Source organism: Silurus meridionalis, chromosome 11 (genome assembly GCF_014805685.1).
Source record: "Silurus meridionalis isolate SWU-2019-XX chromosome 11, ASM1480568v1, whole genome shotgun sequence".
NCBI classification, from domain to species: domain Eukaryota; kingdom Metazoa; phylum Chordata; class Actinopteri; order Siluriformes; family Siluridae; genus Silurus; species Silurus meridionalis.
This window is the reverse complement of record NC_060894.1, coordinates 7,436,682-7,460,068: the sequence shown is the minus strand read 5'-3', so window position 1 is coordinate 7,460,068 and position 23,387 is coordinate 7,436,682. Positions and strand designations below refer to the sequence as shown.

The 23,387-nt window shown below is 38.8% G+C and overlaps 1 protein-coding gene and 1 long non-coding RNA gene across 8 annotated transcripts in view; one reads left to right on the top strand and one right to left on the bottom strand.

The window, feature by feature from the left end:
* msi2a (musashi RNA-binding protein 2a) overlaps positions 1-4,313 on the bottom strand; it is a 250,874-nt gene extending 246,561 nt beyond the window's left edge. For 5 of the 7 annotated variants that reach the window (XM_046862015.1, XM_046862020.1, XM_046862016.1 and 2 more), the window contains exons 1-4: positions 3,753-4,086; positions 3,333-3,373; positions 3,018-3,099; positions 1,052-1,136 (exon numbers count right to left, since the gene is read on the bottom strand). In XM_046862015.1, coding sequence (XP_046717971.1) covers positions 1,052-1,136; positions 3,018-3,099; positions 3,333-3,373; positions 3,753-3,814 — 270 coding nt within the window. In that variant the 5' untranslated portion in view covers positions 3,815-4,086. The other 2 variants (XM_046862014.1, XM_046862019.1) reach the window with 2 other exon arrangements.
* A 6,930-nt stretch (positions 4,314-11,243) lies between these two features.
* LOC124393948 lies at positions 11,244-14,223 on the top strand. The gene is made up of 3 exons (XR_006927411.1): positions 11,244-11,311; positions 13,758-13,949; positions 14,103-14,223. It is a non-coding gene; the product is annotated as an uncharacterized LOC124393948 (long non-coding RNA).
* Positions 14,224-23,387: the final 9,164 nt, after the last annotated feature.

The following is a 23,387-nucleotide window of genomic DNA, read 5'->3' as shown; positions in this document are numbered from 1 at the left end:
GAATCTTCTCATCTGATATACACCTTCTGTACCATGATCAGGTTTGACAATGATTACAAGAGGATGATTGGGAAGACTAAAAAAACAAAACACGTTTTTTTTTTTTTTTACAAAACAATAAAAAGGGCAGGATTTTTTTCCCTCTGAAATAAGAAAATTGAAAACCAAAAGGTCAGCGTCCAGTCAGGTGTTAGAGTCAAGTAATCGCTTTAAATGTGCTGTTTTGTTGTGGAAATCTCATGCTCTTCTTTTATATGTGCACAAAATGTAGAAAATGTAGCCTGATCATTTACCTAAACAACAAAATAACACACACTAGGATTTTAAGAACCACTGAACGTTTGTATATGTGCATTTTAAGTAGCACTGAAGAACATTGTTTTATTTGACTGAGAGTCTTTAATAAATACCAAGAAAACAAAGCAGCCAGGTGAAGGAAATAAAGCGACTAGCATTCTTCCAAACACAAAGACAGAAAGAGCAAATAACAACCCCAAGAACAACAGGCAATAAACTACTTGGTGTAAAAAGGGAAGGCGTGTGTCAGTGTTCTTTATCACAATGTCTATAACGAGATGAAGAACGACAAGAAAGACTCCACAAGGACACGGTTCGCGCCTCGGGAAAAAAAAAAACCTGGTCTAGACGGCACGAGAAAAAGTTCTGACAAGACTAAGGTGTTCATATGCAGACTCTAGCTAGCCAATCGGGACCTGGGTTCTTCTAGTTTCTTTAATCGCCCCTCCCCTTTTTTCTTTCCTTGCTCCTCAGCCCTCCCACCCTGTCGAGGGCAAAAAGAAATAAAGGAAAAGATGACAGGAGGAATACTGAATTGAGATCTTCTTGCTCACTGAAGCGTCACTTTGAGCGACTCGTAGTCGTTTCTAGTGTATGACAGATCTGCCGTTATACACGGAACGGTGATTAAACATCATAAGCATTGAAGATGTTATTCCTCATAAACAAAGATGATCCATGCATGCATGCGAGACGTCCACAGACAAAACGACTCGTACGTGTGTGCACATGAGGAAGAAGAAAGCCAACCTACCGTCTTTGAGTCTAATTCGTGGTGCGGCTGAGCTAGGACTTTATCTACACTGGCCGCGTCAGCGAACGTAACGAACCCGAAGCCTCTGTGGGAGAAAAACGGAGAGACACAGCACATAATGAGAGAGTGAAAGGGGGGAGGGGGGGGAGAAGATACACATTTCATCATTGCATCATTTATCCTGGGGAGCAGGAGCAATATATTTGCCTCAAGGAATATTCTCTTGTGTGTTTTACATGTGAGAAAAGAACAGCGGGGGTGCTACCATTTCGAATTAAAACAGTAAGGTGACCTAGTCTTAAAAAAAATAAAAAATTTTAAAAAGCAGAAAAAATATCACAGTTTCACAGTATTAAGGCCATGTTTAAAAACAACACAAACCGGTAGTTAAAACGGTTAATGAGAACGAATTTCCTGAGGAATCTCTTGCACTGTCTGTATTTATCACGCTGTTGTTATGAGCTGAAAGAGAAATTTAATGTAAGGAAATGCACAAATCGTATAAATATCTAACGAGTGTGCCAGTGTGGATCTACAAACAAGGTGGGGAGGATGAGAACCACCAGGGAAGGGAACTTTTTAAGAAACAATTCATTTTTTATTTTGTGGGGGAAAAAATCAGTGGTGAGGTAATGGGCAGATGACACACTGTGACTAACTGTGAAATTGTGACAACATAAACCTAGAGTGTGTATATATACACACACACACACACACACACACACATTCACGCGCATACACGTCAGCCTGCATTACACAGCAGCTTTTGCATGGCCGCTTTTTTTCTCTCCCCTTAATGGGTGTTCTACACGCAGCAGGTCAGGATGATTTAAATATAGCAGCTATCAATGCTCTGCTCTGCTGAAGCTGCTCGGTGTGTGTCGCATGTGCAGAAAGGAGGACACCATACACACATAAACAAACACACACACACACATGCTGTAAAGTCCCCAAGTCAATGTCAGACTGCATTAGAGCAGCAGCTTTTGCACAACCAGCTCTCTGACTGCCAGTGAAACACGAGGCAGGACTCCGGGGTTGCCAGGTTTGGAACTAACTCCCACTTAATCTGGCACAGTCCGACTCGTCATGTAGTGACCAGGTGCGTTAATACAGAGAAATCACTGCAGCAAAGAAAGACATTGCGGATACCAGATGCAATGTGCAGAATAAAATAAAAATGACTGACAAATAATTTCCAGAGATGCTCTGGCTCCGCAAAAAAAAGCATGAAAACAAGACTGGGAAAATGATCGTTTCAGCCCTGAGTTGACGTTAGCTTTTAAAGGCAAAAAAAATGATCATTTTTCCTCTATTCATAAAGTAGAATTTAAAATAATATATTTGTACTTGATTTTTTTTTTTTTAAGTTATAAGAATTCATTTACATTTTGATTCATTGGACCAATTTCCAATTTCAGGTCACCTTTAACCTTCTCGGTGTTGGGAAACAATGAGAAAATGATTTCCCGTACATCGTGTATAGCACTCGATCTCATGGAATCGTATTTTATCCCTTCGTTTTGAAAACACCAGGTGTCTGGTGTTCAATTTCCACCTGAGGTTTTCAGTGCGCCTTGCACCTTCCGTGCTGCAAGAAACCTGGCAACCCTTGCGGGAAAGAGTAAATACACTGTTTTTGGAGCTCAGCTGTGGCGTGTTGGATGTGCAGAAAGGAGGACGGCGCACATGCACTGCACACGCTTACACACACACACACACACACGCACACACACACCAATACGACGTTAGGTTGAAAGTCAATGTCAGATTGCATTAAAGCAGCAGCAGCAGATGCAGCAGCAGCAGCAGGGGTTTGCACTGAGCTTTTCTCCAAGACTGATAATCCCTCCAATGCAGGGTTAAGTCCTTCCTCGTGCACATGAAGAAACGGCTTTATTTTCAAACATAAATAAATTATGATGATGATAATAATAATAATGATGATGATGATTCCTGGGTTTACCTTGAGCGTTTGGTTGTGGGGTCTCGCATCACCATGCATTCTCTGATCTCTCCAAATTTGCTGAAATAGTCTCTAAGGCTGTCTGAGAACGAGCAGAGAGAGAAGACAGAGAGGAAAGACAGGAAAACAGGAGAAAGATGATGAGCGGGTCAGTCATTCTATTCCAGCACTGCGCGCGCAGGGGTCGAATAGAGGACTCCGGGATATAAACCGGGACCAAAAAAAAAAAAAGAAAGAATTTCCTATAATATATAATGTGCTGTCATATCGGAACACTAGGTTTTCTAGAGATAAAGATAAAAGGTCATGCTTTACCTGGTGAGGTCTGCCAGCTCAGGCCACCGATAAACATTTTGCTGCAAGAATAGACAGAAGAAGAAAAAGAGAAAGAGAGAAAGAAGTGAGTTCCAGTTCCAGGTGAGAGATCGGCCATGTTTCTAGACGTGTACGGTTCACTTAGGAATAAAACAATAACATTATTTCTTTTAAGGAAACAAAATAACACACACAAGTTGCATCCCGGTGCCAAACGTCCACAAAATGTATCGAAAGCAAGTAAGCAAACAATACCGCCGCGCGCGGGGACGTGTGTGTGTGTGTGTGTGTATCCGGAAGGACTAACGGGGACGCTGTCGGCGCTCTAAAGCCTCTCTCTTTGCTTTCATTTCATTATAAAAAAGAAGGAAAGAAAGAAAGAACCAGCCCAGTCCCGCGAGCGGTGAGTGATCATCTTACCCCGGGTCATGCTGTGTGTCGTTCGGGCTTCCGGACGTGGCTTGACTCCCGTCTCCATCCATAGCGCTGTCTTAGAAAAAAAAACTACAGGGCAGTAAAACTACCAGATACACACTCACTCACACACTCTCTCTCTCTCTCTCATACACACACTCACTCACACACACATACACACACACATGCACACACGCGCGAGCGCGCACTCACTCTGTCTCACATACACACACATGCATACAGATCGGGGGGGCGGGAGAGAAAGAGAGAGAGAGTGAAAGAGAGAGAGAGAGAGAGAGAGAGAGAGAAGGACGAAGCGCAAACAGAAGCGCAGGAGGAATATTACCGAAGCGGGAGGCAGAAATCGTCACACGTGGGGATCAGGCTCAGCCTCCTGTCCCGGCCCCGCCCTCTAACGGGCAGCAAAATGGGCGTGACAAGAATGTTTGACGTCATAAAATCCATTCCCCGCCTTCCCACGAGGAGTATTTGGGAAACCACGCCCCCTGTTGGTTATAAACAGAAAAAAAAGAACAAAAATTAAACAAATTCTTCCCCCAAACCCTTTGACGATCTTTATTCCGGTTTATAAATATAGACTGGTTCTAATCAGATTCGGTTTGTAAACAGCTGTGTACAATTCAAAACTCAAACCATGGCAAAACAACAGTTTATATATATATATATATATATATATATATATATATATATATATATATATATATATATATATATATACAGTCCATTTAATCCAAATTCCCCATGGGAATAAATGTAACACACACACACACACACACACACACACACACACACACACACACACACACACAAAGACATAGACACATACGTAAAAGAAAAAAAAAATGCTAATCCCTAATCTTTTTTTCAGAGATGTATGGAGTAAGAAATTGTATCCAAAAAGTCTGGAATCAATATGAGGAAAAGAGTGAAAATGATCATGATGAGCAAATGAAATTTATATCATCAATTTATTAGAATTCTCAGACACCCTTCATCTGTGATATACTGTAATTGTGCATAAAGAATATGCTCTACACAGGTTAAATATATAGATCATATAGATGATCATAAAGATCATTTCCATAGTAAAAGGTCAGGCACAGGTGTTTGCAGATGTTTACAGGGTATGGCCGAAAATCCCCATCTTTATAAAAACAAATCAAAATTAAAATTTAGCAAAGATGGTGAGTTTTTGTGGATCTGTTTGTTGTATGTTCAAAGTAAAGCTGCTCCTTTAAGTTTCCAACACTGGAAAGTTTTTAATTTTTTTACTTTTTAGGTCTGTAGTAACATAACAAGCAGCTTTTTAAAATTTTTTTATCATATTTTACAATATTAACTACAACCCTAAATCCCAAACAAAAAAAAACGTTAGATGCAATGATTTACAAATCTCTTAAATCTATACTCTATTAAAAATAATAATAATAATTAAAAAAAACATATCAAATGTTTAAACAGAGAATATATATCATTTATTTTAGGTAAAAATTGGTTATTTTGAATTTGATGGCTTTTACAGGTCTCAAAAAAAGTTTGGACAGAGTCATGTTTACCACTGTGTAGCACCATGGCTTAGAAAGAAGTAATAAGGAGAAATAAGGAGACCAGTTGCTGAAGTTTTGTGAGAGGAATGTTGTTCCATTTGTGTCTGATACAGGATTTTAGCTGCTTAACAGTTCTGGGTATTCTTTGTTGTGTTTTTAATTTCTTGATGCACAAAATGTTTTCTGCAGGCAGGCCAGTTTAGCACTTTGACTCTTCTACTACTAAGTAATGCAACTGTAATAGATGCAGTATGCAGTTAGCATTGTCCTGCTCAAAAATGCAATGCCTTACCTGAAAAACACGTTTTCTGTATGGAAGCATATGTTGCTCTTAAACCTGTACTGATGGTCCCCGAGTTACGATGGTTTGACTTATGATCTTACGATGATGATATGACAAAATTGTAAAAAATATTTATAATTTTACGCAACAGGCAGCAGTGTACGATGTACATTGGACTCACTCAGATGCCCCACTTTCGCTAGCACTCGACGGAGTAAAGTTGTTTCAGTGTGTATTTTTCTGTTTCAAATGGTTTCAAACATCACTTTTAGTGATAAAAGCATGTCTTCCAAGAGCCCAAGTATGTCTCCTGCTGCTAGTGAAAAAAGAAGAGAAAAGCCATCAGTATAGAGCAGAAAATTAAGATTATAAATCAGCATGAAGCAGTAAAAGACTGTCAGAGTCATATTACCATCTTCGACGTATGATATTTTTGACTTACGATGGGGTCGTCATAACGTATCTTAATCGTAAGTAGAGGACTACCTGTATATACCGTTCAGCAGCCTTTACAAATGTGCAAGCTGCCCATTTTACTGGTACTAATGCACTCCCATACCATACCATCAGAGATGCGGCTTAATGACCTGAGCTTAGAAACTGAGGTGGTCCCTCTCCTCTTTAGAGCGGAGGATGTGGTGATCACAAAGAAATCAAAATTACTCTGCCTCTCTAAGATACACTATTTATACCCAGTCATCTTAATAACCTGTTATTTATTAACCTAATTAATTTGAACATGTTTCTCAAACTGTTATTATAGTATATAGTATTATAGTAATAACTTACTTTTTTCCAGACCTTTGTTTCCCCGTACCAACTTTTTTCTCAGACTTGTTGCAGCCAGCAAATTTTAATTTGTCCTCAGTTTGATAATTTTATATGTTTTCTATGTTCTTTTGTGAATAAAATATGGGTTTATGTTTTTATTTAAATTTACATTGTCCCAATTGTTTTGGAATTGGAGTTGTATATGTATATAGCCCTAATTGAAAAAAAAAGCAAAAAAAAAACACTCTAAAGTGTAACTCTATTACAGCAAAGTACTTTGTGGAGAAAACATATCACACCACATTGTGTTTTATATTTTACTTATTTTACATTTCTGTTTTTGAGCTGTTGAACTTCGTTGTTGAAGTAAATCTAAATAATTGTCTATTCTCAATAACAGCTCTCAGTGAACATACATGCGCTGTGGATCTCTTTAAAAGTTACAGCGTCCGAGAAAAACAGACATTTTAGCCGTCTTTCGTGAATAGACCTGTGCAGCAGTTGTGGGTGACACACATCTAGTTTCTCATCACGTCAGCGTACAAGTGAGAGCTCAATTAAATCGGGATGCTCGATGGATTTTAAGTCATGCTACAGTAAGTGCTGTTTATTTCCTCACTGCAACCAGGGAGATGAGTGTGAGGACATAGAAAAGGACGGCAACAACAGTTTTAGTTGCTAAAAAGGAGAACGATGCATGCAATGAACATGTAACTCCTTAGGTGTGGTCCCAACCCACCTGATGCAGCTCAGCAGCTCATTAACAAGTCCTTCAAGAGGCCCATTGCAGTGTTTTACACTGAACTGAAGCAGTAAGACAAAGACTCGACATAGTAAATGTACAGTTTAATTACTGGTTTAATTGATTTCTCTCAGATTCTGTGCTGATCTCCAGTAGGAAGTGGGTTCATATCCCACAGAGAGTCACAAAGACCCAGATTTCTAGGTTGCATTTTAAAATATGCATCTAATCCAATACATTTTTCTATATATTATATCTATTCTATATTCTGTCTTCTTTTTTTTAACTGTTAAAACTGTTACAATATGCAACATAGTCAAGAAGGAATTTTTTTTTTTTAAAGCTAAGAATTTGCTCAACAAATGATATAAAATTTGAAAGAAAAAATGCAATTTTCTAACATTTATTTTCACAAAAGAAATATATAAAAATGTTAAAAATGAAAAAATAAATAAAATCAAACTCTTTTTCTATAATTCATTTCCAAATTTACTGAGTTTACAAGTTTTCAAACATTTGAATACTCTTTTTCTTTACATATGGGTTTAATACTTTATCTATGTGCATGTCTGAAGATGGCTAGAGTTCTGGTGTGAGTATTGCTGTAAGCAGTAATCTGATTCTTAACTTATTGACCTTATTGTATATTACAATAGATCACTATAAATATCAGACCAGCCCTCGAAATAATAGAAAGTGTTTCGAACGTGACTGACCATATGCCTTTCAGTTCCTTAATAAACATTTTTAGTTCGCACAGCCTTGACCCTTTGCTCACACTCGCTCGATTCCTCCACGACTGAAGCTTAAGATCGTGCAAACAATTCTGCCTGGTCTAAAAATGTCACTACCTGCATATATTGACCCCATCTGACACGCTCGATGCTAATCTAAAGCTCCAGGACCAGGAGGCCAGAAGCATCAGGAACTTAATTACCAAATATTCCAAATCTGACCATTTGGAAACAATACAAAGTGTCTCTTTAGGCGTCGTTTAAGGACGCATCGGCGCCCATTCGTTTCACGTGGCAGAATTGAATTTCTATAACCTGGTGATTTTTTCCCAAAATAATACACAGCCGCTCAAGCACAATTACAAAGGGCAATTATTGCTTCGAGGCTGCCGGCGTTTGCTCTGCAAATCAGAGAAAGATTACAGTGCATAGATCATTGTGCTTTTGACAGCTGCTGTGTTCAGTGGAGTGGAAAAAAAAAGAACTTGAACAAGATGTTTATGGAGTATCTGTGTCTGTAGCACTCAGTGTTTATTGCCGTTTGAAATGCGACCGGGCCTTCACACAACAGCCTCACGGACACTGACTAAGATCTCGTCTGGGAGTAAGGTGATAACACATCAGCTCGCTCATCAAGAAATATGAATGCAGTCGGCTTGTGCTCAATCATTAAACAGAATACATTCGACTACAACAGACTACATTCTGAGGCCAGTTCCAGGTTTGTTATATATATATATATATATATATATATATATATATATATATATATATATATTTTTTTTTATTAATTTAAAGCAAGAATTTAAAGCAGAATCCAGTCAATGCACAGTGATTCCCTAAAAGTCCTGGGATTTAAACTCACAACCTTCTGCTTGGCTCAGAATCTTAATAATTCTCTCTTTCTGTGTTTGTGTTTATTTATAGTTCAGCCTCATTAAACACTCAGTAATTCTAAGAGCTGAAATCTGACCAGCTGAAGTTGATTTTCAACCGTCCTCTTGAACCAGCCAGTGCCAACTGAAGCCTCGGGAGAAGAACCCGATATGGTCTTCTGCTTGTGTAGCCCATCAGCTCTCAAGCTTTGCTTGTTGTGCATTATGGGATGTTTTTCTGCTCATCACATGTGTAAAGAGTGCTTATTGTGAGTGAGTCTATTCAGCTCAAACCAATATGGCCATTTGACTTTTCCATACCTTGCAGAACTGCTTGCTACTGGACGCTTTTTATTTTTATATTTTTTTGCGCCATTTCATCTAAACTAGAGCTTATTGTCTTAGCAGTTTCTGAAATACTCAAACTATTCAGTCTTGCCGCCACAGCAATGCCACTGTCAAAGTCCCGGAGATCACGACTGGGATCCCGGTTTAATCACGACTGCTACAGTACATGATTGTACATACTGCACTGCTGCTACATGACTGGATGCACTACAATGCTGCTACACGATCGACTGAATAATTACAGAAATGTGTACAGTAGATCTTCAGATCTTTAAATCTTTCCTAATAAAAATGGGCAACTTTCTCTGAATGGATAATTGTGAATAAAACATGTACATTTACACCATTTAGCAAATGCACTTATTCAGAGCAACTTAGTTATCTCAGTTATAAATCTGAGCAATTAAGGGTCTTGCTCAAGACCCTCTTGCTGGGAGTTGAACCCATGACCTTCCGATCAAAAGTCCAACATCTTATATACTGAACTAACAGAAGTCTCAAAGCGGTCAATAAGATTTTATGTTACAGAAACATCAACTTGCTGTGATGCAGTCCAAGTTGACTATTGTTTTATAGCAGCAAACCCTGGAGTGTATTATTCCTTTAAGACCACAAAATTGTACAAAATGATTTCCTAAAAAATATATATTGACTTAATTAACAACATATATTTTTAGTATATTTTAAGTCTATCATCAGAATACCCCTAATGCATTCATACCATTATCATCAATGCTAGTCAACTGTTTTGTGTATTTGCTAATTCTATACCAAAAGCTAAAGAGTGTAACATATATAAATTCAACATGCAGCCATGCAAAATAGCCACACAAGTGTGCAAATATTTGGCAGTTTCTACCTTGGCATATGCCTGGAGAGAGCTTTTTGAAAATAAAAAAGAGCTAAAAACATCCTTTGGTATACTGAAATTAAGCCTGGGGTTAGACATCAGTGTAGCATAGCATTAATTATTTGTATTAATAATTACAAAAATGAAAAGCCGTAATAAGGACATTAAAACAAACACATGGCATGTCTATAGCCTACTTTACTTATGTATATATTTATTTATTTATTTTTTAGAAGTGCTTTAAGACAGGATTTCGTAACATCAGGAGCAGTATTTCAACGTATGACTCACAGCCAGTACAAAAAATAGGATTCTTTTCTAAGATTCATAGTAAATATGGCAGCTGGCGAGTATAAACAGCATGGCAGGACGGTTTATCACAACTGACTGCAAGACAGAATCCCTTCTTGTTAAATACAAAGAGGAGACGCTCTATTATTGTGTGGCAGGCGCACATTTCCGAAATGTGCCTCGCAGTCGCAGCGGCATCTGTGTTTCATTAATGAACGGATAAAGTATTTAAAGGAGGGTTTAATTTTTAATACCGTACATCTGTTAGACGCCCCGAACAGATCAATATGGGAGGTTTGCGCAAACCTAAACCTATGAGCAGATTCCTTTTTTTTTTTTTTTTTTTTTTTTGCGAAAAGTGTTTCAATCATTTTTTTTCTCTTTCACATCCAATAATGTTGGAATCAGGAAAAAAAAAAAAACATGCTGCATAATAGGAACGACAAAAACGACAAAACTGTCTGGATGATGCTTTAATGTATTTTCTATTACAGGCCTCGCCTGGAAGATGTGCCCGTCGCCTCCATTAAAGGGTCAAGCTGATATGGTGAGGTGCCCCGGTTGTGTGTGCGCGCTCTGCCAGCTTCAGCAAGACTCAAATTGGCCTCTCGCACAGCACTCTGATGTCAAAGTAGCTCGAGACAGAGAAAAGCGGTAATATGCGGATGTCAAAGCACAATGAATAACTCAATGTCAAGCAGCATGTATGTGTGTGTGTGTGTGTGTGTGTGTGTGTATGTGTTAGGTGGGTAGAGATGTGTGTAGGCATGTGAAGAACATCATAATAGCATGGCTGTCATGTGGAACTAAAGTTTTATAATTTCTCCGTATACGCACTGTATAGTAGCTCACACATATAGAGCTGGACACTTTGTGTGAAGCGGTAAATGTGGGTTTCCAGTTGGTTTCCCTCCACTTTTTTAATTCTCACCTCCCAAAATTGAGTAAGGTGAAGACTTTAAATAGGTGTTAAAGCATGTCTGCATTGTGCCAATACTCATTTTATGTCTACTTCCACATTAATTCAAGTTTCCCAGGGACGCTCTGTAGATTCACCTCTACTCTGATCAGGACAGAGCTGATCATCATCATGTATTGCACAAGTGAGTGGTTGTTTTTTATTTTATATTTAAGAGAATACAAATTCTTTTCAATTGCAATTCTAATAGATCGCAAAAAGTGTGCACAAATGATTGAGAAATACTTTTTCATATGCCAGTGTGACTAAAGATTTTCAATAGAAACAATGACTAAAAAAACGTAGGAGTCATTGTACCTGCATAAGCATGTACACACAAGATCGTGACAATGCTGGATCCTGCTTTTCTTTAAAACGACATGATAATTGAACGGGCCCTTAAGAGTCAGTGATGAAAAGGTCATTTTGAAGGTTCAAGGTTGCCTTTTGATGTCTCCAATGAAGTAAATTCTATTATTTCATACAGTTACATGTAGGAACAGAGTTTAGCACTAACAGATCACTCTGACTGGTGCTATTCTGATTGAGGGGTGAGACAGGAATACCATCTTTCTCATCCAGAGAGGGGGCCACTTATAATCTCCTGGACTGTCAGACTAGCTGGCACAGATGGCTGTGGCGTCATCTGGATTCAAACTTGTTATCTCTTGACAACAGGGAAAATGCCTGGGAGGGTCGTACCATCAAATGCAATAACTTGTCTGGTGTCAAATAATGAAATGTATTAAATAAACATCACCAGGAACCAAAATCATGCAAAGCTAGAGTCCTATAGATTATAATCCAGGTGGAAGTAGAAGTATGTATGGAATGAACTTCCCCCGGATGTCCAAGAGTCACTGGCAACTCTGGATTAGGGTGTCAGCCAAATGGAAATTGAAATGTTACTTCAAACAGAGCTATGGTTTTTAAAGTAGGGTTGTTAAATCATAGCCAGGGGGTAATGCCAGAAAGAAATACTTTACATATTAAAATTATAATCCTAATATTTAAACAGTTTAATTAGGTACTAAGTAGATGTGTGGAATTTTGAAAGCCTTTTATTTTAAGGGTCAGTGGCTGCAAAAAAGATTTGAGAACCCCGATACATAAAGAGTGCATAAAGGGTTCACTGACGCTATGACTTTGTCCTACTTGCTCTAAACGAACTGCATAAACAGATACACAGCATTACAAAAGACCAAGTGTGGTCTCACACCAGCAGTAAAATAGGACTTAATGATGACAAACGATGACTCGTACTTGCAGTCCTGCCGTTATGCAGTACAACCATTGGTGAAAGGACAGATCTAATCCTTTAAAGGACTTACAGACGAAAACAATAAACACAAACCCAACCAAGCAGCTTGGTTCTATTTAAATCTCATTCACAGTCCAGCAACACCGGAAAGGAAGCCTCCCTGGCAAAAACAGTGGTGTCTCTTGAGAGCGTGGGGTTGTTGCCATGTGTAAAAATGGCAACTGTTTGAAATAATATAGTGCATGGAAGAGGTCATATTTTGGCAAGGTTTCTCTTCCCGAAATGCAGAAAATAGAATACACTCTGGTAAAGAAAAGGGTTTCTTTATTATTTATTTATTGATTTATTTTTTACATTTTCCTTAAACATTACCACCATGTTTATTCCGGTCAGGGTTGTCTCTGGTGGTCTGGTGGTTAGGATGCGGCGCCCTCACCGCTGCGGCCCGGGTTTGATTCCTGGTCAGGAAACCAACCCCAGCCATTATGGTTGCACAAGCCAGTGCACTCTTAGTGCTGGTCCCAAGCCTGGATAAATAGGGAGGGTTGCATTAGGATGGGCATCCAGCATAAAAACATGTGCCAAATCGAACATGTGGATCATGAATATGGATGATCTGCAGTGACGACCCCTAATAAGAAAAGCCGAAAGAAAGGTTAAAGGTATTCCGGTCAGGATTGTGGTGGCTGTAAAGCCTATACCAGGAACACTGGGAAAGCTCCTTGGATGTGACACAATGGATACTCTTTTATGTATAGGTGCAAATTAGCAAAGGCGATTAAGTGGTTGGTTTGGGTGGACTCCAACTCAAACTCAGACAGACAAAAATCCAGACATACAATCTAACCCCAGACCCAGGAGCTGGCAGTCTTTTCATAATTCTATGATAAATTTACACACTGATAAAAATGCAATCAAAATAATATGAAAATGTGAAGTTTTAGGCCATCTATGGCCAGGAGCCCAAGACAGCATCTAGGGAGCTCGTGTATGCCGAAAAGGGTTGCTAACGTGTTACTCTGCCCTCTGATCCAGCATGAGCAGTAGATGGCTTCACATGTCTCAGAGGAAGCATTTGTTTTTATTCACTTTCCCTATTTGATAAATGAAAATTGGCTGGTTACCAAATGATGGGAGAAGATGTAGATATAAAGGATCTCTACCACAGGTATTCAACCCTAGCCCTAAAAAACCCTGCATGTTTTAGAGGTTTCCATACTCAAACATATCCACATCAACCGAATTCTTAGGTTTTTGAACCCCTCAGATAAACTTTCAGATAGGATTCTGATTTGGTTTGTTAAAAGCATGTCATCCATCTCCTCACCAGGGTTGCAGTGGATCCAGAATCTATTACAAGAGCAGCAGATGTGACCCAAAAATACATCCGTGATGGAATTCAGATTCACACACTATTTCACACCTAGAGGCAATTAAGAGTCACCAAAGGTCACCTAGAGGCATGTTTTTGGAAGAGAATGAAAGGAAAGCCAACTCGGATTCACATTTGGAGGTTGGAGCTGTGAGTATACACCGTTCGCCTATGCCACTGCGATAAAAGCATCTGCCAAATATAAATGTAAATGTGCATTATGTGGCCTAAGTAGCTTAGCGTGAAGTGTCCTGTGAGAGTTGCTCTGCAGTTATTTTGGCGGTGACGGTGCTTTTCTTACAGATAATGGGGCTGAGTGGGACTTCATTAATCAACAGCGCTCTTTGACGAGGCTCTTCATCGTCCTGAGTTCCGAATTGTTTTTCATGCTGCATGCCATTAATTAAAGTCATCAAAGCCAGCAGCAAGTAGACACGGCTTGCTTTATCAGGACCACTTTGCATACACTACAGCACATGCTTAAATCCTGTTAATTAGGGACAGCATTTCAAATTGTGATTTTCAGACGAAAATGAAACTTATTCCTACAGGCTTATATACAGTTCTGATGTGACTGTTCTTTAAAATGTGTTTAAAATGTGGATACCATTTAAAAGGGGAGGCGACAACCAGAGAATGTGATGCAGGTGCCATTTTCTAATCTTTACCTTGAGTGGCATCTAATGTTCAAAAAAAGCTAGTGCACTTGGTTTTTTTTAAAAAAAAGGAGAAGAAGAAGAAGAAGAAGAAGAAGAAGAAGAAGAAGAAGAAGAAGAAGAAGAAAGGAGTCGATATGATTAAAACTGCCATAACACCTACAGTCAGTAGTGGGTCAATAAAACTGATAAAACACTTGTAGCGATACCAGAATTATATATTGATATAAAACCAAATAAAAGACAGATGACACGTAACATCACATTCATCTATGCTCAACAATCCTCTCGAGTGCTCAGCTCTGGTTTGTTTCCTGTAACAGCAGCTCAGGGAGAAATGCAGCTGTAAATGCCAGGTGTATAATAATGCGTTATCGTTTTTATGGTAACAGTTCATGCACAGGAAATCCACAAAATGGCGGTGAAACACATGAAGGTTTATGTGATAACATTTTCATGCAATATATATATATATGGAAGGAGTCTCCAGTGTCTCAGTACTCTCTTATACTCAGAGTTAAATTTGTGTCAGAAAGGTTTTAGACACTTTATGCTTTGTGCCTTTTGGGTAATTCGACTGCATTTTTGCTTATTAACAATATTTTCAATATGCTGCTATGGTGAAATATTTACACAAATCCAGATGTCAAGTTTGAATTTACATTTGTCCCTAATGAGCAAATCAGAGGTGACTGTGACAAAAGAATTTCCCTGAGACAACATGAAGAAATCTTGAAAGAAACCCAGACTCCAGAGGGAACCCATAACATCACGCAGTGCTACGTTTGTTGAAAAGGAGCTTGAATATGAGCATTATTAAGCTTTTAACATTCTTGTATCAAAACCAAATGTTAGGTGGCCTTTAAATATAAAACACATTATACCTTTATTTCCAATGTAATACTGATTACATTGTAATTACAAGTTTACTTTTTTCCTTCCCTTCCTTGTAGTTTTGATGCTGACACTGGAGACTCCTTCCACTAATGTAAAATAAAAACATCTCCTCACAAAGAAAAACCTCTAAACAATTACTTGCCAGTGACTGGATGAGTGGAAGGACCCAAATGCAGGACGCAACAGGGGTATGATGAAAACGGTCTTTAATAAAGAAACACACAGTGGAAAAAGAAAAACACAGGTCAAATACAGTCCAAAGTCCAATAGCCAGGAGACAGAGCAATTCAGGGAAAACCAAAAATCATAATCCAAAACCTTCCAGAATCCGAGAGCTGGCAAACAGAGCAAATATGGGCAGAGCAAAAACACAAAAACCAAAAACAATCCAGAGTGCAAACCAGAAAACAGAGGCAGAGCAGAGGTCAGGGTCCGGATCAAGATCAGAGAACAGGAATCAGAACAGGCAGGGTGGCAAGAGTAATCCCAGGGATATGGAAGCAGGTGAGATAATCTGGCCAGGAGTAAATGTCTCTGGTGTTCTTAAATGGGTGGCCCGAGAAAAATGGCAAGATGGCCGCCGAGCCAGAAGTGAGCCTGGAAGATCCTGTGAGCCCGGAAGATCCTGACAACTTCGTTATTTTCATTTTTAAGATTCGATTTTATCGAACTTTGTCAATGTTTCAAGAACCCGGCGTAAGTTGTTTTCTATATTAACAATATCTCACCGTTCTATTGTCAGAAAAGTACTCAACTTGCTTCTTCTAAGCAGCACCATGATTGTTGTATGGTTATGGTTATTACGCTGTGAATTTAATACACTGGTTACCAGGAGGAACTGAAAAACAGCTAATAGGCTTAGAAAAAAAGGGCAAGAACACACACACACACACACACACACACACACACACACACACACACACACACACACACACTCTTACAGCCATCCATCAGCAGTGTGAGTGTGTTGCATCAGCGGCTAAAAATAGAGTAAGCAGAGCCCATCTGTTCCTCCTATTTCAGACTGTTACGTATGAAAGAATGTTCCAGTGAGATGAGCAATTCAGGAATCTCAAAACTGCAGTCAGTGGTGAAGGGAAAACACACACATATATACACACACACACACACACACACACACACACACACACACACACACACAGAGAAATTCCTGTCATGAAGGAGGATGTTCTAAATAGTTTACACTAACTTCAGGATTTGCAATATTCAAGCAAAAAGGTGTGTACACCCTTGGAACATTCATAGCAACATGGTAACCTGTGTGTTTGTTTGATTATCACACACTAACGATGGTCGAGGTGGTTATGGTGATTTTTTTTTTTATAACGAATAAACGTCATAAAGCTAACTGACTGGACCACTGAGAGGAAAGAGAATAATAATAATAATAATAAAATAACAAGTAGAAATATTGTAAACTATAATCTAGCTGCATTTGAATAAAACCAGGAAGTGCTGTTAATATGATACACAGCTGCAACAAGATGAGTGTAAAGTTCAAGCAACAAATTCAAAATAACACAAATAGATTAATAATAATAACATGGCAGCCTATAATACTGTTCCTAACATCAAACTGCTGATGTTGTCAATAAAGGGTGCTCGGGAATTCGTATATTCCTGATCGTTTTTGACCGTCTCTGTAGCCCATTTATTCGATCTCTCTGGTTTGATGCCTGTTTTAACATCGTTTTCACCTTCACTGTGTTTCATAAAGCACAAAGGAGATGAATCAATAGGGTGAATATTATATAATGATATACAACAGCAAGTGTTTTGGCCACAACTTCTAAACCGAACATCTCTTCCAGGATTCTAGCATGCTAATCCCTGTACTAGCACTCTGATTTAGTTTTATATTGTTAGCTGCATCCTCCAAACACACACACACACACACACACACACACACACACACACACACACACACACACCGAAATGCCAAGGGGCAGTCATGATGTTGTAAACAGCACTGAAACAGAGCCTTGGTTCTATATGTGCTTTAAAAATAAACTTGACATTAAGCTTGCCGGAGCCATGTTCGTCTAAACCAGGTAAACAGCGCCCCCTACTGCACACACATATATACACACATCACGTTTCTTCGGTGTACTAAAAAAAAACAAAGACAGGCCACAAGATTGTACTGATGATCAGTTCCAATGCACATTTCCTTCAATTATCAATGAATTCAGTACAAGTTCAGTTCAAGGAAATAGGTTTCTTCTATTTTACCTGTTCAAATAACATTAAACAAAATACTGACAAAGGTTTGTGGACACCTTACCACAAGATTGCTGTATGTTATTTTTAAACATTAAGTCCCTATTAACTCTTATAATAACCTCCACTCTTCTGGGAAGATGTTCCACCAGCTTTTGGAGTGTGCTTGTTAAGATTTGTGCTCATTCAGCTACAAGGGCGTTAGTAAAGTCGGGTACTGATGTATGGTGAGGTGTTCTGGGGGTGCAGTCAGTGTTTTAATTCATCCCATAGGGTTTAGTTCGCTCAAGATCTTCGACTCAACCCCCTGTGAAGCACATCTTCATGGTGCACAGGGTCATTGTCATGCTGGAGCAAGTTTGGGACTCAAAGAAATCAATCGTCTGCCTTTAACTTAAAGTCAGGTATAGTTTTGTCCATATAGTTTACATAACCAGGGCAGGTTTTTATAAGAATAAAAAAAATATGATACACATGATCTTATTTCAGCTTCTCCCATTAGGGGTCGCCACAGCGGATCATCCGTCTGTCCTCCTCAGCTGCCTCTTTTACACCAACTACCTGCATGTCTTCCTTCACCACATCCATATACCTCCTCCTTGGTCTTCCTCTTTTCCTCTTTCCTGATTACTCCATCCTCATCATTCTCCTTCCGATATACCCGTCCTGATATGTTTCTGTTTTCTAGTCAACTTGACATAACATTGTTTCCACGTGATCAGTACTTTTTTCTGTGTATTCAGCATAAGAGCATGTTCTAGAGGCAGCATCACAGACTCACTCATTACATTGTGTGGAAACAGGTTTTTACGTTGAGATCACGTGAAATGATGGAGAAAAAAATCATCTGTTACCTCAAGATCAGGATAAAATTACATCGTGATCATGAGAAAACAAGAAGGACAAAAAAAAACACTTTATAGCATGATGTTTTACCACCACAAAATGGACAATAACTTTTTTAAGTGCAGTGTGTTAGTGTTTTATTCCTCTAGTACCACAGCAAGGACATTGCTGACTGCCGATTGCTGATACACTGATTGTGGAAAACCTCATTAATTACCTCTGCAAGCAACTTAAAAAAAGAAAAAAAAGAAAAGAAACTGTAGAGCACATTCATGTTTGGTAAAAGCACCACATACACACAGTTTTAAATCAATTCAACATTTTAATGGGGACAGGAAGGTCGTGAAAACACTTCTGAACGTTTAAACATGGCTGTGGAAGCTGAAAACGACATTCTCATGCTTGTCTGAAATAATATCCAGACAGTTTTACAATTACAATTACAGGAGACAGGATTTCTTTTGAAGAAAAAAAAATAAAAAAAATAAATGCCTCAAGAATTCCAACGGCGTCGTTGTGCACAAAGATCGAACCGAGGCGACGTGGAAAAGAAATGATAAGTCAGACTTGGCAGTTGGCGTGACGTGGCACTGTGATATTTACCTGATATGACACTGGCACAGTGAGTATCCTCTTAGTACACACACACACACACACACACACACACACACACACACACACACACACACACACACACACACACCCCCCCCCTCCTAACAGCCATAGGTTGCTGAAGAATACACAGGATTAGGTTTCCTTGACAAAACAAAGTACAAGACTGAAATCGAGCACTTTCACGTCACGTGTAATCCAAGAAAGCGGCACGCTGGGGATTCGCTTTGTGTTCCTTCGGCCTGAAGCCTGCGAGATGGAAGTAAAAACGTGGGGAGGTCCGTGCGTTCCGCGACGGTTCCACCTGAAGTTTTGCGCTGGACATCGTAGGAGGGTTTGTAATTCGTTGCGAAGACGTCTTTGGATAATTGGAACACTAAAGAGATACAAACAGCATCATTGTCTTACACGTACATACAATATAGATGAAGGACACGGATACTGGACATGCTGGATGCATGGGACACAATGGCACATTTTGCAGTTCAATTTCCAAACCCAAATCATTTGGGTAGCTCATCATTCGTAAGTGTGCCATTAGTTTAATACAAGTATCAGGCAATTTCAATACAGTTGATTCATTATGTGTGTGTGTAAATATATATATGAAGAAATCCTGACTCGATTTTTCACACTCACATCGTCTCGAACATTAAAACAGTACTGGGTGGTATAATGCCATGTCTCCTGTAAAGATTTTCCATTGAGACATTTCACATTTTTGTTTTAGACACTTTTCTCCAAGACAAAAATCCAATCCAAGCAGAAAACTGACAGATCAATGGATGATCAGAAGCCTAACAGCCACAGGGTTTGACAGTGTGTAATCCTGGAAACAAGCAGATATGGCATCTGGGATTTTATTTTTTACATGTAGTTGCCCGTAGAAAGAGAGAGAGAGAGAGAGAGAGAGAGGGAGGGGAGAAGGAGAGAGAGAGGAGGGGAGAAGGAGAGAGAGAGGAGGGGAGAAGGAGAGAGAGGGAGGGAGAGCACACCCTCCTACTGGCTATCAAAACTACCAAAAAAAAAAAAAAAAAAAAAAAAAGAGGTACAAAGCTATGGTTACACGACCTCCCACTTTTTAGTTTGTTCAATAGTTTCAAAGCAACAAAATGAATATTTATCCACCTCACAAGCCACAACTAAATTAGATTCTCCATCTGACACCTACAGCTCATCCCCTCAGAACAAAAGAAAAAAGTAGAAAGAAAGAAGAAGAAAAGAAAAAAAAAAAAAAAAAAAAGCAGCTCAATTCCGCCAGCCATGACAGAGCAAAACAACCGTACTGCCTTACAGTCAAGTTTCAAATAATGATTTCAACAAATTCAACTACATAAAACATTTCTTTAAATGTGCATTCTCCCAAACACTGTGGTAAAAAGTTAGTCTAATGTTAAAGTGTGTGTGGGAAATAAATGATCATTTAGCCTACTGTTAAAAGTTAATTTTCTGATAAAGGAAATCGATTTGGTGAGTAAAAAAAATAATAATAAAAGCCTTTGCCAAAGGCTTGATGATGGATTTTAGTGATTTAGAGATTTAGTGTTGAAATTTAATCAAACACCAGATGAGCAACAATCAACCATCATCTCATAGACAGCGATTTTTAAACGTGTGGCAGCTCAGTAAAAAAAAAACAAACAACAACATTTTAAAAGGAAGAAAAAAAATAAAAAGTGAATAAAATTAAAATCACAAGCTCAAACATTAAAAAGTAAAAGAAAATAAAGACCGGACTGTTCAGCGAAAGACAGGAAATCACGGCACTGATTGTTTCTGAAGAGAGATTTCAAACACGATGCTAAAAACGCATATTAAAATGATCTGAGAAATCAAACGGTTTGTTCAGGCACCTCTACGGGTTCCTTCAACACGGAGGCGACAGCGACTAGGAAAAACTTGCATATCTTAAGCTCTGGAGTCAAAATGCCATTGCACAATTTTTTTTAGCTTTCTTGTCCGTGCTAACCCTGCCTCCTCGCTCGCTCCTACAGCTATGATGCGACTAGGCATGTGCCAATATTAAACACAATAAATATAAACACTGCGTCGTTAATAAATTACTCAAGTCACAAGAAACGCATGGCCCGTGGGGGTGCAGAAACTTTTAAACAGTCTACGATAATATCGTGCATTTCCAAGTCATATTATTAGATGAACGATAATCGGCACATGCCTAGATGCAGCCTTTCGAACACCATCTACATAGTGTATATAGCATTATTTCTGGATATTTTTTATTTATTTATTTTTGTATAAAATAACTGAAACTGAAAATAAGTGCTTTAAAAATAACATGTAATGGAAATTTAACTACTATTTTTTTTTACTATTATTTTCTTCTATTTTTAACAGATCTATCCGTGTAAACAAATTAAATTCGTAGGACAAAAACATTTTATTTATATATATATATTTTTATATATATATATATATATATATATATATATATATATAAAAAGAGAGAAAAAGGCAAACAACACTATTGCAGGTGTTGAAATGACGCTGTGATTTTAAGACGCTTAACTGATCAAATATTGACGCGCCTAATGTATTGTAACAAGATCGGCTCAAGCTACACGGGACAAGTGACGGGGGAAAAAAAAAAGTTTGACGAAACAAAAAAAAATTACGAACGATATGTTTAAAAACAAACAAACAAAAAAATCCAATGCCTTCTAACACTCAATGAATTAATAAGCATTCAAAATAAAAACAAGCGAAATTATCTTTACGTATCGCCATCTCAACAGCGAAGCATGCAAACGCTCGATACCGCGTTCCACTCGCAGACAGGACCACCCGGATTGAGCGTCCTGAACCCTCTGCGTCTCTCGCCGAGTTTTCAGCCCTTGTGCAAGAGAAAAACCGAGCCTCAAATCCAGAGAAAGCACATGAAAGAACCAGAAGGAAAGTCCTGCAATTGCATATAACAGGGCACACCAGGGAGTCTGTCTGTCTGTCCGTGGCAAACCCTGCTTAAAGCAGAAATGTGTCATTATTTTAAAGGAGCAGTTTGTCTTTTTTTTTTTTATTATTTTAAAAACGAATTTCGCAACCCGACCGCACCCCACCGAAGCCCGAGCTGAGCAGCTTCTATTTGCCAGTCGAGTGAGATAAAAGTGTGGGGCTGTTTTCCGGGCCAGAAAAAGCTGAACAGAAGCTTAAAATCGAATAAACAAGCCAAATCCATTGCACAGCAATATTGTTGTAGCTTCTTTAGAATATACAGTAACCCCTCCCACTTTATCGCGGTTAGAATCTAACGCCCAGGTTCATCGTTCATCATTTCTCAGATTTTCCCGGCCCCTCGCGGAGAACACGATAGACGGGAATTGTTTTTTTGGAGTTTGATGTTGAAATAATAAAATGTGTTTATACAAATATAATGATTAATAATGAAATGAAGTGAAATGTTACAGTACTGTAAACATAAAATAGCAGTTTTTGGGATGGGGTCTGTTTATCGTGTTTCTTCTGGGGGATTACTGTATACCATTAGGTCGCTTTCACTTGTTTAGTGTTTAGCGAGTTTCAACCGAACCTTCATTGGATTCTCCTCCTCTGTGTGCTTCTTTTAGTGCGACGCAACGATCAGACGCTAGCGTACCCCGAAAACAAGCAGCTTGTTGGCGCGATCCGTTGACGACGAGAAAAGCGGATTGAAACACGGAGCTGCAGAACTCCGCGCAGATGTGGATCGCCAACCGAAAAGAGAAACACGGACGATTTAATTTAACATTTTAACTTTTTTAACTAACTATGTGCACATTTTTTTTTTCTGGTTTTCCTGCCAAAACAACCCCAAAAGAAAGTACGCTCCCTCATCCACGTTTTGTCTGCTTTTGGTTTCGTTTAATTACATCCTAAAAGAATGGATTTGATTCAAATTCAACACACGGGTAAATTGAGCGTGAACAACAACAACAAAAAAATACTAAAAATACACGACAAACTGCACCTTCGAAAGAAAAACCAAGACAGTGAGACAGAGAGGCTACATTACGCTAACTGCTACCCAGCGTTTGAAGCCTCCTGCCGGAATCGAACAGTAGGAGTATTGCCGAACAGCGAGTATACAGAAGAGTAACGCATGGTTTGTAATGGCTTTCCCGATTCTACCTGAGTATAGAGTTCATTATTCTCAAAAGCACAACAGCCCAAAGCCATTCAAAGCAGGAGTTAGTAACTCGTGTTTCAGATAGGCGTAGTCATCTTTAACCCAGTATGTGTACATAAAGTGCTATTACTCATGATGAGCCAAACACCTTTGCTTGGTTAGAAGAAAAGAGAAAGAAAGAAGGAAAAAAAAAAAAAGAACACCAATAAGAAAGCG